General features: G+C 43.3%; 1 protein-coding gene across 1 annotated transcript in view; it reads left to right on the plus strand.

Annotated features, from left to right (window-relative positions):
* Nucleotides 1–2,992: 2,992 nt before the first annotated feature.
* Nucleotides 2,993–15,971, plus strand: part of ABCB4 (ATP binding cassette subfamily B member 4) — a 74,199-nt gene continuing 61,220 nt past the window's right edge. Inside the window, exons 1-3 of the mRNA XM_082662566.1 lie at nt 2,993–3,118; nt 7,118–7,172; nt 10,975–11,125. Of these exons, the coding sequence (XP_082518692.1) occupies nt 3,036–3,118; nt 7,118–7,172; nt 10,975–11,125 (289 nt within the window). The 5' untranslated portion in view covers nt 2,993–3,035. The remainder of the gene's footprint in view (nt 3,119–7,117; nt 7,173–10,974; nt 11,126–15,971) is intronic.

A 15,971-nucleotide genomic window follows, 5' to 3' on the forward strand; every position in this document is an offset into this window, starting at 1 on the left:
CGTCATAATCTCTAGGAAGGAGTTAACTGTTAAATAGAAAAATAGAAGAATATATACTTAATAAGTCAAGAGAAAAGAAACAGGATAAAAATATTTAATTGCTCCAAGAGAGAGCAAAAATTAAGATTAGAAAAGAAAGGACTAGTGGAACATATAGAAAAAGTAAGACAGAGCGGGGGAAGGACATTAACCCGACATCAACGAGAGCAAAGCAGAAGTATCTCAATATCCTACCAACAAAAGAAAGTTAAGACTTCTTACAGCCTGAGTATCACTGAGGAATCTCCAGTGTATCATAGTGGCTTAAATATTGTTTTTGAATGAACAACCAGATGGATGCACCGGGTAATGTTGTTTTATTGTTACCAAATAAATATAAAAGTGGCCCTTGGAATGGGCTGTAACACAGGCAAAAACATAAACAGAGTCATGTGGACATGGCTCCTCTCTCCCCACAAACATGCCTCAGATGCAGAATACACATGATGAACACTTCTTATAGGGACAACTTTGTGAATAGACTCTGAGAGACAGACAGACGGGCACACACATCTTATTCCTGGGTCCTTTTGTTTGTTTTTTTGTTTTCGTCTTTAGTTCAGAAACTTCCTACTTTCTCACGTATCCACCTTTTCTCTCAAGTTGTCTTTTATAGAAACTGAACAGGCTACCATCTCCTTATAGGCTATGGAGTTTTATAATGTCCTTCAGTCACCACCAAGCTTTCTTTCAAGCAAAACAATTCCAATTGCCTTAATCTCAGAGTATTTTAACCTAGTGATCTGACCACCTGTTAGACTTGTGAGGAAGAGGAATTCTGATTGATCAAAGAAGAGAATCCTCATGATTGTGGTAGACAGGATAAGAAGAAAAAATATTTTGAGGAAAATCTGTAAATAAATTCATTTCTAATAATTCCAGAGCATGCCATAGTTTTTTTGTTGTTTGGTTTTTTATTAATTTATTATTTATTTTTGGTTGCATTGGGTCTTTGTTGCTGCGCGCAGGCTTTCTCTAGTTGCAGCGAGCGGGGGCTACTCTTCCTTGCGGTGCGCGGGCTTCTCATCGCGGTGGCTTCTCTTGTTGCACAGCACGGGCTCTAGGCATGCGGGCTTCAGTAGTTGTGGCTCACAGGCTCAGTAGTTGTGTCTTGCGGGCTCTAGAGCGCAGGCTCAGTAGTTGTGGCGCACGGGCTTAGTTGCTCCGCAGCATGTGGGATCTTCCCAGACCAGGGCTCGAACCCGTGTTCCCTGCACTGGCAGGCGGATTCTTAACCACTGCGCCACCAGGGAAGTCCAATGCCATAGTTTTAATCAACTCCCAGCATCTCTTCAAGTCAACTTCTGCCTAGCTCAAGGTAACAGGCAGAGCAGGATGGAGATGAGTAGCATATTTAAGAGTGAGTGCTAGAGCTGCTGGCTCCTATCCCAGTCTCTCCTCATAAGCCTCTTCTGATCTTTTAACTATTAATGCTAGTTATCATTTATAAGGTACCTCCTATATATGCCAGGCACTTTGCACACATTATGTCTAATCCTAACAACACCCCTGTTTTATGGTTTCGGAGACTGGATCAAGAATTAAAGAAACTGCCGAAGCCCAGACAGCTAGTAAGGGGTAGAGATGGGATTCATTCCAGGGTCTGCCGACAACACCACCTCTTATAGGATGCTCTGCTTTAAGGTTCTCTGGGAACCCAAGAAAGCCATGGGATGACTTTTGTGTTAATAAGACAGAGCAGCAGCAAGGACCAGCAGGTAATCCTGCTACCTGGTTGGGAGGAAGGAAAGCCATATTTATGGAGTGTGTTCTGTTTTAGGCTCAGTACTAGCTCCTTGTACCTTCTTAGTTCATTTATTCCTCACAGTGACCTGGTAAAGGAGATGTTTTATCTTTATGTTACATATGAGGAAACTGAGGTTTAGACAAGTGAGAAAGTGTCCAAGGTCACATAGCTAATAAGATGTGAAGCTTCAAAGCCATGATAACATATTGCTCCCTGTTTTAGATTCTTCCTGTCCGAGATCAGAGCAGTATGCCACAGGAAGACACTGGAGACTGGACCCTCGTCTGGAGGATGCAGCCTCAGGCGGGACTTAACCTCTCTGGGCGTCAGTTTCTTATTGTTTTTTTTAAAAAAAAGCGGGTTTTGAATTAGACGATCTCTGAAGTCCCTTCCAGCCCTTAAGTTCTGTGCCTCTAAGAATTAAGAGGGCACCAACAGAGAGAAGCTTAATGTGATGATTCCAGGTGGCCCTGCCCAGCTCTCGTCCTCCCTGGAGATGGTTGGGTTTGGTGCCCCGGGGACCAGACCTGGGGATGCAGAAGCGGGAGGCGAGCCTAGGGGTCTTTCTTGGTCCTCGACTGTCCCATGATTAGTGAGCGTCTAGAAACTGTCCCCCGCATGGGTTTAAAAAGAACACTGAGCGCCGAGGGAGTGTGACAGTCACTTTGGGGGGCTCGGGTGGCCAGCCGGGCGAGGCTTTCGGAACACCCGGCGGCACCGGGCTGGTCGCGGGCTTATCAGCAGCAGCTGGTGCAGCGGCCTGGGGCTGGCTGCTCGCTCGGGTGGGCGGCGGCCGGCGGGGCACCTCCGGCGGCGAGGGCGGCGTGCCGGGCCCTTCTCCGCGCTTGGCCCGCCGTGTGAGCCGGGCGGGCGGCGGGAGGGCGGCGGGAGGGGCTCCTGTGGCCCGGGGGCCCTCGGCGGCCCCCGAAGCGCGCGGGGTGGGCGGGGGCGAGGCCGCCGGGAACAAAGTCCAGGCCCCGCGGCCGCAGCCCTGGTGCGCCCAGCAGCTCGGCCAGAGACGCGCGAGGTCCCAGGTGAGGGGAGCTTGGGCGCGCCGGCTCCGACCGGGGGACTCCGGCGACAGTGGGCTCCGGGCGGCGGCAGCGCGACCTCCACGCGGCGTCCCCGCGCCCCGCGACCTGTCAACCGGTCCCGATCCCTCGAGCAGGGTCTGCGAGGAGGCTGGTCGACCTCCCCGCAGTGGGTGGGTGTTCTTGGACCTGAGACTGTGGTTTCTCCCTAGGCTGAGATGGATCTAGAGGCGGGAAGGCTCGCAACAGTCCGGATCCCCAAGAATACGGAGGACGAATTTGAACGTGGCAGCAGCAACAGGTACATGACCCGCAGCCGCCTCTTTTCCGCGACACGTGAATCAGCAGGGCCAAACCTGGCTGAGGGAAGAAGCTGAGAAAATCTGATGATGCCTTTGGCCTTTGTTTTGGAGCTTCCGTAGAGTCTTGTCTGAGGTTCTGACCTTACCCAAGGAATGTCACTGAGGCTTCTTTTGCAGCAGGCTCAGGAGGAAGAGGATGTGTTTAAAAGTGCCCGCTTCTCTTTGGGCAGGGTGATTCGCTGAATATGTGTGGCATAACACTCCTTGCGTTATGTAACTCAAAACTTTTCCGAAAAACTTTCATAAACATCATCTGATCTTTTATGCTTGCAGAGCATCAGACGTGTCATTGACGGTTGTGCTTTTTAAACAAGCGTAGTGAAGCAGAAACCTCCTTCCTCCCCCTCGTTATTCCTCTTCCTCATTTTACCCATCCCACCCCGCTCCTCCCAGCGCCAGGCTCTTCCATCTTTCTCCCCTGTGGGTGGTGAGGGGTGAAGGGGGTAGGGGCACCTGGAGCAGCCTCATTCGTCCTAACCTGTGCTTCCAAAGAAATTTTTGTTCAGATGCAAGGGGGAAACCTCTTTCTTGAACGTCTTCCTTCCTGTGACGGCTCTCGGGTTCCCAAAGGCCCTTGTTGCCCACACTTCACGGACCTCAGTAGGGGCAGAAGCAAACCAGTCAGTGACATGTTGTCATTGTCCGCCTTTCACCATGGGAATAGTGAATCACTTCCGCCTTCAGCTTCAGTTTACGAGGCTGCTGTGGTCTCTGAGTTCATGCCAGGCCACCCAGAACTAATTGAACTGTGTCATCCAGTGATCACCCCGAGGGACAAATTTTATCAGGTTCTGTAGTGTGTCCTCAAGCTGCAAGGGACCTGATTAGTCAACGGAAAACATGCCTATCTGGTGGTTCAACTGAGGCATTATTTTTGTCTGTTAACGTCTTCATCCAGTGATCTTGCCTTATTCCTTCTACGTACCATGGTATTTATTCATCGAAAGTTTGGCGTGCCACATAAAATTGGTATTATTTCTGCTAGAAAATAATCGATATTCTTTCTACTAGAAAAATGTGGGTTTCGTCAGCTGACAGTTTAGACTGGGATTGACTGTGAAACTATAAATAGATGCCATTTTCTGGAAGAAGGCTATTTATGTATTGCACTGGCTGAACATTTGATGAGTGTACAGAGGGGGTTTCCTGCAAAAGATGCAGTGACAGAACCCAAGGAAGTCCTCAGAAGTGGAGCTCACAGCCTTGTGTTGGAAAGAAGACAGTTCAAAAGAGAAATAGAAAAAGCTAAGAATAAGTTGAAACTGTAAGATTATGAAATGAAGTGTAAGGAGACAAATTTTTATAAAAAGCAGACTAAAGCTCGTACATTAAAGGAAGTTCAGCTCACTTCAGTTATCTAGGGCACATTGAGAGTTAGTTACATGCTTGTTGCAATCATGCCGTTATTGCCTATGGCACATTGTTTTGAACATATTTCATTGCAGATGTCTGTCCTTTGATTTTAGCGAATGTTCTAGATAATTTGGGATCGAGTCCTATGAGTAAAACTTTGTCACCTACCTGGACATTTAAGCTAAATAAATTCCTTTTAGGTTTAAAAAAAAGTCAGCTCTCCTAGAGTTTTCATGTATTGTATGGAAGATAGATATAAATAATACGTATGCTGAATATGTAAACTACAGCAAATGTTAGAAGGTAATGAATGCTATGGAAAAGCATTAATCAAGGCTAAAGAAATCAGGAGTGCAAAAAGGAAGTCGTTTGCAATTTTAAGTAGGGTGGTTAAGGGAGGTCTTACTGAGAAGGCAGTATCGGAGCAAGAACTTGAAAGAAATGAGAGAAGTGTGTAGCATCGGAGGGAGACCATTCCTGGCACAGGCAGTAAAGACCCTGCGATGGGAGCATGTCTGGAAGGTTCACAGAACAGCGACAGCAGAGACACCAGGGTGGCTGGAGCAGAGCAAGCAGCAGTGGGAACGGGCACTGTGGTCAGAGAGGTGACAAGGAAACATCACGTGGGGCCCTAGAGGCTAACGTAAGGATTTGGCTTTTACTCTGAGAAAAGTGGAAGCCATTGTAAGTCTTTGAGCAGAGGAGTAGCATGATACGAATTGAGAGTTTTTTAAAAATCTGCGTTATTGACGAATAGTTGATTTACAATGTTGTATTAATTTCTGCTATACAGCAAAGTGATTCAGTTATGCATATATATGCATTCTTTTTTTATTCTTTTCCATTATGGTTTATCACAGGATATTGAATATAGTTCCCTGTGCTATACAGTAGGACCTTGTTGTTTATCCATCCTGTATGTAATAGTTTGCGTCTGCTAACCACAAACTCCCAATCCATCCCTCTCCCCACAACTCTTGGCAACCACATGACTTGAGTTTTTAAATGACTACTCTGACTACTGTGTTGAGGAAAGACTAAAGTGGGCATAAGTGGAAGTGGAGAAACAAGGCAGGAGTTCTCCTGGCTATTGGGATAGCCATAAAATTGGTGAGCAGTGGTTGAATTCTAGATGTATTTTGAATGCAGAGTTGACGGGATTTCCTGACACCACTCCCTGTAATCATTCAGAAGGGTGGCCTTTACTAATTTTATTTTATTATTTATTTATTTAATATAAATTTTAAAATTTAATTTTATTTATATCTGGCTGCGTTGGGTCTTCGTTGCTGCACGCAGGCTTTCTCTAGTTGCAGCAAGCGGAGGCTACTCTTTGCTGCTGTGCGCAGGCTTCTCATCGCGGTGGCTTCTCTTGTTGTGGAGCATGGACTCTAGGTGCATGGGCTTCAATAGTTGTGGCACACGGGCTCGGTAGTTGAGGCTCGCGGGCTCTAGAGCTCAGGCTCAGTAGTTGTGGTGCACGGGCTTAGTTGCTCCACATCATGTGGGATCTTTCGTGACCAGGGCTCAAACCCGTGTCCCCTGCGTTGGCAGGCGGATTCTTAACCACTGCGCCACCAGGGAAGTCCCAGCCTTTACTAATTTTAGATCAATATGTATGATTTTAGCAAGTGAAGGATTAATTGATCTGGAGGACACTGTTAACATAGTCATCTTCCCCCTGTGTGTGAGCTCTGCAAGACAGGTGACCGTCTCCCGGTTATCCAGAGATTCCTATAGTAACTTGGATGGTTACCTTTGCACTTGGTGATTGCCTTGCAGTCGAAACTGGATAATTTCGACAATTTGTGGACATCACTATTTTATATTTGAAAGTATAATGTTGATACCCTGAGAAAACCATAATTCAAAAAGAGACATGTACCACAATGTTCACTGCCGCACTATTTACAATAGCCAGGACATGGAAGCAACCTAAGTGTCCATTGACAGATGAATGGATAAAGAAGGTGTGGCGCATATATACAATGGAATATGAGCCATAAAAAGAAACAAAATTGAGTTATTTCTAGTGAGGTGGATGGACCTAGAGTCTGTCTTATAGCGTGAAGTAAGTCAGAAAGAGAAAAACAAATACCATATGCTGACGCATATATATGGAATCTAAAAAAAAAAAATGGTTCTAATGAACCTAGGGGCAGGACAGGAATAAAGACGCAGATGTAGAGAATGGACTTGAAGACGTGGGAGCGGCGGGGAGAGGAGGCTGGGACAAAGTGAGAGAGTGGCACTGACATATATACACTACAAAATGTAAAATAGATAGCGAGTGGGAAGCAGCCGTATAGCACAGGGAGATCAGCTCGGTGCCTTGTGACCACCTAGAGGGGTGGGATAGGGAGGGTGGGAGGGAGACGCAAGAGCGAGGAGATATGGGGATATATGTATATGTATAACTGATTCACTTTGTTATACAGCAGAAACTAACACAACATTGTAAAGCAATTATACTCCAATAAAGATGTTAAATATATATATAATATTGAATACAACTACTCAAATTTATATTCAATTGAAATATTTTGTAACAGTTTTTAAATTCAGTCAATTATATTTTTTTACAGCAAACAAGATAAGGAGAAAACGAAGAAAGTAAATTTGATTGGACCATTAACATTGGTAAGCTGTGAAATATTAAATATGAATAATTCCTGCCTTCATTTAAATTTGATGTCTCGGATCCGTAGTTATAGCAGTACTTTAAGACTGTCTACAGGCAGCAATAGGTTTTCCCTGCTGCACCTGTGCTGTCCTGGATTGGCTAACCAGAGCTAACTGGTGTACTGGGAAATTGAAAATAGGACTTGTGTTCGTAGCAGCATACAAACGAACCAATTTCAGGAAAATGCATCTCAGCACTTGTTTCACAAAAAAACCCGAATTTAGTTTAAAATAAGCTTGCATATAAAGAGATTGTTAACTACAGAAAATTGTAAAAGATTAAGAAATTTATTATGTTCACGTTGGCTTCCAGGAAAATTGATTAAATATGGAGTTACTGTTATGGACTCAGATATGTTTACAACAATTCTCAGTGGTTTTCTGCTGGTCCAAGGCAAGCCAACATACTTTTGGAAGAAGGCAAATCTGTTTTTCATTTGTAATATGTTTAAGAGAGGGGACCCATGGAAGTGTTTGCCCACTGTTGGTGAATATGATGTGTTTCAAACTATGACGGCCATTTTTTGATAGCAGAGAAGTTGGTATTAAGCAGCATGTCAGCTGAAACCTCCAACTTATTAAGTAAGGGATGAGAGGACACCAAAATGTCCACACTCTGGAGCATTGCTGCATTCGTCTCATGTCACCATAAAGCCCCTGTTCGTCCTCTTCTCCCTTATGCTTGTGATGTTTTTGTTTAAAAGTCTCAGTAAGGGTAACATTTTTTCAATTTAGTACTTTAGAGAATAAATTGTTTGTGAAACTAAATCTGGTTTTAATGCGTAGGTTTTATTTTTATTTATTCATTTATTTTTATTTATTTTTGGCTGCATTGGATCTTCGTTGCTGCACGTGGGCTTTCTCTAGTTGTGGTGAGCGGGGGCTACTCTTCGTTGCGGTGCATGGGCTTCTCACTGCGGTGGTTTCTCTTGTTGCGGAGCACAGGCTCTAGGCGCGCGAGCTTCAATACTTGTGACTCGCGGGCTCTAGAGCGCAGGCTCAGTAGTTGTGGTGCACAGGCTTAGTTGCTCTGTGGCATGTGGGATCTTCCCAGACCGGGGATCAAACCCGTGTCCCCTGCATTGGCAGGTGGATTCTTAACCACTGCGCCACCAGGGAAATCCAGTGCACAAGTTTTAAATCTGCCTCGTAGAGAAAACAAAATGTCACTAACGTTAAAGTGGAAACAATCATTTGAATCTAAAAGTTTAACCTTAAGTTAAATGTAAGTGTAATCTTTTCACCCTCTGAATAGATATTTTTGCTGTTGTTCTGCTAGAGGTTCAGGACAAAACTGTGGGTTTGTTTTGTTTTGTTTTGTTTTGCGGTATGTGGGCCTCTCACTGTTGTGGCCTTTCCCGTTGCATAACACAGGCTCTGGATGCGCAGGCTCAGCGGCCATGGCTCACGGGCCCAGCCGCTCCGCGGCATGTGGGATCCTCCCGGACCGGGGCATGAACCCGTGTCCCCTGCATCGGCAGGCAGACTCTCAACCACTGCGCCACCAGGGAAGCCCAAAAGTGTGTTTTTTAATAGGAGTTAGAATGCATTCTTTTTGATCTGAAAACAGATCTAGGTTTACTTAGGGTACTGCTGTGAAATTCATGGAGTTTTAAATTGAAGCTTGGAGACAATGTTTTATTTAATTAATATGAAAAACTTTTAAAATTGAGGTACAGTTAACATATTACATTATATGAGTTTCGAATGTACCATGAAAAGCACTTAAAACATTCCTCCATTTCACATAAATGTTCACTGAAGGAACATTATATGACAACCTGCTCCTGTGCTTGAACTGTGGCCCATAGACCCGAGGGCTCTATCTCCCTTCCGCAGGAGCCATAAAACGAACCTTGGGGACACTGGTCCCTTTTGTAGCAGTTTTAGGGGCCCTTCCCCGCTTGTCCTTGACTTTACCTGCTCCCCTTGTTCCATTCCAGGCCCCACCTGGCTTCTGACCCCTTGTCCCTTTCAGCACTCTTGCTTGCCCTACGTGCTTGATGATGGAACGTGGTCTCCCAGACTGAACCCCTGGAACTCTTTGAGAACAGCTTGCACACACACCCCTCACTCCCCGCCTTGTGCTTTTGACCTCAGGGTGCCCCTGCATAGGGAGCCCGTCTGACTCAGCCTGCACCCTCAGGGGTCCCACTCCACCAAGCCTGACTCATCATCCATTCTTCGGGTCACCGATCCTTGTCCCCCAAAGGGGGTGAGGTGAAGGAAATGGGCAGAAGGAAAGGTTAAAAAGACAGGAAGGATGCAAGGGACAGAGAGGAAGGTATTGAAACAGAAAACTTATAGACGGAAGATGTAGTCCGGAAGGCAGAGGAGGAAAGAAGAACAAAGAGAGAGAGCCATAGTTCAGTCAATCAGAAATGGTGAGAAAACCATTGTGGGGCAATTGTACTCCGGTAGAGATGTAAAAAAAAAAAAAAAAAGAAAGGAAAAAAGAAATGGTGAGAAAAAGTGAGAATTTGGAGAGGACTAACAAAGATGGCGGGGGACAAAGTGTTTTGGAGAATTATGACACTGATTGGCTGGTTAGTTCTTAGGTGTTGTGCACTTCACTGTAACAACTGGTATCACCCCTCTCCTCTGTAGGTGGTACTAAGTCCAAGATTGTTGGTGTGGCCCACCAGGCCTTTTAGACCTTTCTCTAGTATCGTCTTCCACGCTTTGTACTGTGCACTCAGGAATTCCACTGCGTGGAGTCACCCGAGCGCCCGTGTGGTTTCTAGTCCCCCTGCTGTTCTAAGCCTCAACATCCTCCACTTCCTCTGCACTTGCCATTTCTTCTTCAGCTAATTCCCCCTTACCTTTCAAGATTCTACAATGAGCGTCATCTCCATGAGCAAGTCTTCCCTAAAGCACACACTCAGGCACTCCTTAATGTTTGTTGCACTTCACTGTGGAGCTGCCTTCTAAAAGCGAACTTAAACCTCTTAAAGGGATCTTATCCTCAAAACCCAGAGGATCTGTTCCCCCCAACCCCTTTATAATTCTCCCTTTGAACTATTCTGAATGTCTTTCTTTTTAAATTTTATTTATTTATTTTTGACTGCGTTGGGTCTTCGTTGCTGCGCGTGGGCTTTCTCTAGTTGCAGCGAGCGGGGGCTGCTCTTTGTTGCTGTGTGCAGGCTTCTCAGTGCGGTGGCTTCCCTTGTTGCTGAGCACAGGCTTCAGTAGTTGTGGCACGCGGGCTCAGTAGTTGTGGCACGCGGGCTCAGTAGTTGTGGCACCCGGGCTTAGTTGCTCCGTGGCATGTGGGATCTTCCCAGACTGGGGCTTGAACCCGTGCCCCCTACATTGGCAGGTGGATTCTTAACCACTGTGCCGCCGGGGAAGCCCTGAATGTCTTTTTAAAGGACATACTATGTGTGTGTATGTAAATGATGTCTACCCCTAGCTGCTCTTAATTCACTACCTCAGGAGCTCTAGAAAATCAAACAATATTTCTTAATGGGACCAAACCTTCGTCCCTTCTGATTATATTGCACTTATCCAAATAAGATAGTGATTAAATGGAGTTAGATTGATTTCCTCACAGAATACAAAATAAATAGAATCATGAAATTAATCTGTCAGTGATTGGATTGACATTCTTTCTTCCCTAATACCTTTATTTGCAACTGTTACAAAAGTACTGACATTAAATAAAAATCCAAAGAACATATCATTGTGAAAAAAGAGAAATCCTGTTACACAAGCTAAGTATTCTTATCTTTTCTTTCTTTCTTTTTTTTTTTTTTTTTAGTTTCGATATTCTGATTGGCAGGATAAATTATTTATGTCCTTTGGCACTATCATGGCCATAGCTCATGGGTCAGGTCTCCCCCTCATGATGATAGTATTTGGAGAAATGACTGACAGATTTGTTAATATTGGAGGAAACTTCTCCTTTCCAGGTAAGCATTTCTCTATTTAAATATATATATATGTATTTTATATATATGTTTAACTGAGTGGAAGATTAGACATTGATTTTTCTATTCATCCTGTACTTGCTTCATGGTTCGGACATCTGGGTGACTCCAGATATCACAGAAGGGGTTGTAACAGTCTCAGAAAACTTCCTCAAATACTCATTTAAATTTCAACAAATAGGTGTATGCTATTTGACTTTAAATATAGAATAAGGAAGCACCCATCTCCAGAAAGTTTTGCATTTAAATAAAGTAAGGAAGTCAGTCTACGTGAGGATGGTGGAACTATAACAGAGTATGTCTGTGCAGTGTCCATCCCATCAGTGATTACTGATGAGCTTCAGAATATATCAGTTTGCGTGGAAGTACTTCTTAGCTATGCTCAGCTTGTAGGTGTTTCTGGTTTTCTTTTTTTATCTTCCCCCATCCTTTTTGCTAAAATTAGACCCACTTTCTGTCTCTAATTTTTGGATCAACAAGGTTGACTTGTTTACTTGACAGCATACTAAAGAGTCAATGGACTCAATGTGAAAATGATGTGCTTTGAAACTCACTCAAAGGACTATAATTACTGAAGAGCCAAAGGAGTCCTGTAAGTTAATGTCATCTATGTGAGAGGCTGTGTCAGCAGCACTGAAGTGCGGTTTCAATGCACAAAGTTATTTTCATATTAGCCAGATTTAACATAGAAAGGAAGATGTTCATGCTTTCTGTGAAGCATGATAGCTCAGTTCCTCCCAAGAGACCTGTGAGCACTAGGCTGGAGAAGCCCGAGTGAAGCTTTACTGGCACACAGATGGTGGAATAGAAGGAAAACAACTGACAAAGGAAAGGCAGCTTTCACAGTAAAGATAACTGAGAAAAAGTGGACTCTATAGTTTAGATGACACTCAGTAAGGGTTTTCAGTGTTCACTGATTGAGAACTACATATTTGCTTAGCATTGTAGGGCTTAATTGTAATTACCTAAGAGAACATGATTGCTTAATTTATACAACAGGGGAAAAAAGCTGTACTTTACATAAATATTGATGAATATTAATGCCTTTTAGAAGTCTAGTAAAAGCATCCTTCAAAAGTTAAATCAAGCTCCTACAAAAATAGTTTATTTACTCTCCAGTACTCTTGTCTCTGAGAAGAACCTCTTTATAATAAAAATAACACCAATAATAGTAACCTTTCATTGTGTATATCGTGTGCTAGGTCTTATTTCACTTAAGCCTCCAAGAACCGTCCCACACAGTAGGTAATATTATTTTCTGTGACACATGAAGACACTGAGGCTTGTCCAGAGTTATACAGTATTAGGGCAGAATTCAAACCCAGGTCTTTCTGCCATCCCAGCCATGACCATATACATTATACTGCCAATGTAAATAACTTTCTCCTTTAAAAAAATGTGTTTGGGAAAGTTTTAAATGGATTACTTGTGCTTGACCAGTGGCCAGAACTTCAACACCATAAGGGTAAAATTGGAGTAAGATAGGATAGTTTAAAAAGCCTTCAAGGAAATGAGGAATTTTCTATTTGTTTTCCTTGTACTTCTTATAAGATCTATATCTATCAGACACACACACACACATACAGTAGGATGATGCCTATATTCAAACGCATCACTAAAAAATGGGTCTCAACTCAGGATTTAAAAAAATCAGATTAACGAATGAGTGGATAAACAAAATGTGTTATATACATACAAGGGAATATTATTCAGCCTTAATAAGGAAGTTCAGACACCTGCTACAACATGGTTGACCCTTGAGGACATTATGCTAAGTGAAAAAAGCCTGTCACAAAAAGACAATTATTGTATCATTCCACTTAGATGAGGTGTCTGTAGTAGCCAAATTCATAGAAACAGAAAGTAAGATAGTGGTAGCAGGCTTGGGGGAGGAGAAAACGGGGAGTTGTTGTTTAATGGGCATAGTTTCAGTTGGGGGAAGGTGACAAAGTTCTGGAGGTTGGTTGTACAACAGCGTGAATATATTTAACACTGCTTAACTATACACTTAAAATGGTTAAGATGGTTTTGTGTATATTATCACAGTTAAATTTTTTGAGAAATCTGATGCAGTGCTCTTATCACAGGGGAGTTGGCATTTGGTTCGGTTTTATCCGTCCTATTTTTGTTTTTGCTAACACCACAGTAATTCCACAACTTTCTTATTTGGAGCAGTTTGCTTGTCTTTTCTGTGTTTCTAATGATGCAACCGTATCGCTTTGAAGCTGGAATGGCAGACAGGTGCCATGTACTGTGCCCAGGGCTAAATTCAAGGTCTCTCTGGGACATGGCATGAGCTCACTTACAGACCCGTAATACCTGGAGTGATAAACTCACCCGAGTTGCCAGCTTAGTTTCAGTGGCCTCCAAATTAAATGACACTTGGTCCTCTACAGCCGCATTTGTCATTAGGCGTATTAGCTGTCCTGGAGGGTTTGGAATGGGAAGTACCTCAAATGTTATTAATTCCAATGTCCGCTCTTTAGTAGTGTGTACAAATAATACTCCTGTGCCTCTTTGGAGAAGACGAAGTTGTTATATTTCATACTCAGAGAACTCATTGGTATGTTTACATTTGTAGTTTAGCAAAAATCCTGGGGATTGAGAGTAGATAGAGTATTCAGCTGTACTTAGCTGAGCTCACTAGCTCATCTCATAGAGAGGATGTTATTTAGTCTATTCTTTAGAATCGTTGGATTCTTGGACAGCTAGACTAGATGGGAGCCAAATGAGAAGGGAATGTTAGAAGAAAAAAAGGTTTAATTACAGGAGGGCCTGATGGTGACTTACTGTGAACAGAGCCCATCCTTGTCAACAGAATAAAGGCTCTGTGACAAGGTTGTTCCGTCTGACTCAGTTGTGCAGAAACTATGCATAAAACATTCCTCATCCAAACCTAAGAATGGAGTCATAGGAAACAGTTTTTCTGCAGAGTATTAGGAACCTGATATCTTATGCCAAATCTATGTGACTGTAGTAATGTAGGAGATTCTGTGGAGAAATCAATATACCCTGCGTGCCCTTGCATTGCCACATAGATGAGAGGAAAAGGCAGTTTTGAGTCCCAGTTACCTTAATTAATTACCCACACTGCCAAAGCTGCCTGGACATGCACTAACTCTGTCCTGTGCTGAGTGTTTCTGTGTAATAAAAGAAGTCCTGGGCAGAATCAAGTAAGGCAGACATTGATTTACTTTGAGACTCAGAGGGACCTCATGTAATGTCTCCCCATGTAATCCTTAAGGTATACATTTATTATTTAGGCCCTTACCAGCTTATGACTTTGGGCAAATTACTTAACCTCTATAATCCCTACTGTTCTCACCTTTGAAAGGTAGACTTACTGATAGAATTAAATGAGACAGTTTATGTCAAGTGTCTAGAACATAAATATTGGGGGGAAACTAGCTGTAAGAACTTGGATATGAAACAACCACTCTAAGATTCTGTTTCCCCATCTATGAAATGGATGAATTATATGGGAGCTCTCTAAAATGAATAGGCGGCTTCTAGAATTCCCCATTTCCTCGTTATGGGAGGCATTCAGGCAGACTAGAGTAGGAGTTCTCCATCCTGGAACATTAGAATCAGTTGGGGACACTTTTTAGAATTATGATCTAGACTCAGCCAGAGGTTCTGATTCAGCTGGTGTTGGATGGAGCCTGGGCAGCTATATTTTTTCACGCTCCCCACGGGATTCTAACAGGCAGACAGCGTTGTGAAGCATTCAACCACATAACTACTTAAAGACTGTTTAGGAGACTGAAGCTTAATAGGTAGCATCTGAGAAGACCAGGTCGAGGCCTTTTCCAGAACTAATTCCATGAGATTTCCAGGTCTAGAATTCCAGATTTCGTTCCATGGCTCTTCCAGGAACGAGACATCAACACACATTTGCCTCACCTTTGTGGTCAGGCAGCAGAAACTCTTGGTTTCCTGAGGGCTTTGGGGCTCCTACGGTTACTAACCCAGAATTAGATTGCCATTCTTGGCCTGGGACTCTGAGAAAGGAGCAGGTCAAACTTGGACTGTTTGTAGATTCTTATTTCCTAGGAGGGAGGGTCAATCTGAGTTGTAATATTGGTGTTGGAGGAGAGTAAAACTCATTCTAGGATTTCACCTGATTTCTACATTCAGGGGGAAAAAATAGCCAGGTACCCATATATCTGCAGGTTGCCTGTGGTTTTGAACAATGGTTTCTACAAATACCACAGCTTTAGGATAGCTTGTCTGCCTCTAATTCGAAACACGGTTCCAATGTAGCATATCAAAGGTGTCAGATTTATGAACTCAGAAAGGAAATGAGCTTGCAAAACGGAACGGATAAGAACGGAAGTAAAATACGGTCTGATTCCTCAAGGATCTAGTAACTAGAGCTAGATTAATAAGCAGAAACACTTCACTATGAACATCCGTAGAAAGAACAATCCTAAGGGGAAAATTATGCCACCATCAGGGCCACATGCCTGGTAATTGATCCTGACAGTAGTTTAAAATAAATTTCTACCTTATTTTCCTTTGGAGGAATGTAAGAATGGTAACACAGCACCCAGAAAACATGACATAAGGCTAGTACAAAGACTAGTTTCTCTGCTAGCATCATGGTAAATGGGAAATGCCTACCCTGGTGTGCTTTCTCATCAATGCTGTGGTGACATTTTATCCTATGATTATGTGAATGCAGTAGATATGGGCTGCTTCCTTTTTATTTTTTCACTTTGTGTTTTTGAAAAAGTGAAAATGAGTCATTACCACATGAATCAATCACTGTAGTATAGTGTCAGGAGCTGTATGGTATAGTGTTAGGACTCTCAGCCTACTTGCTAGC

This window comes from Grampus griseus (genome assembly GCF_964374135.1).
Source record: "Grampus griseus genome assembly, chromosome: 9".
Lineage (NCBI taxonomy): Eukaryota > Metazoa > Chordata > Mammalia > Artiodactyla > Delphinidae > Grampus > Grampus griseus.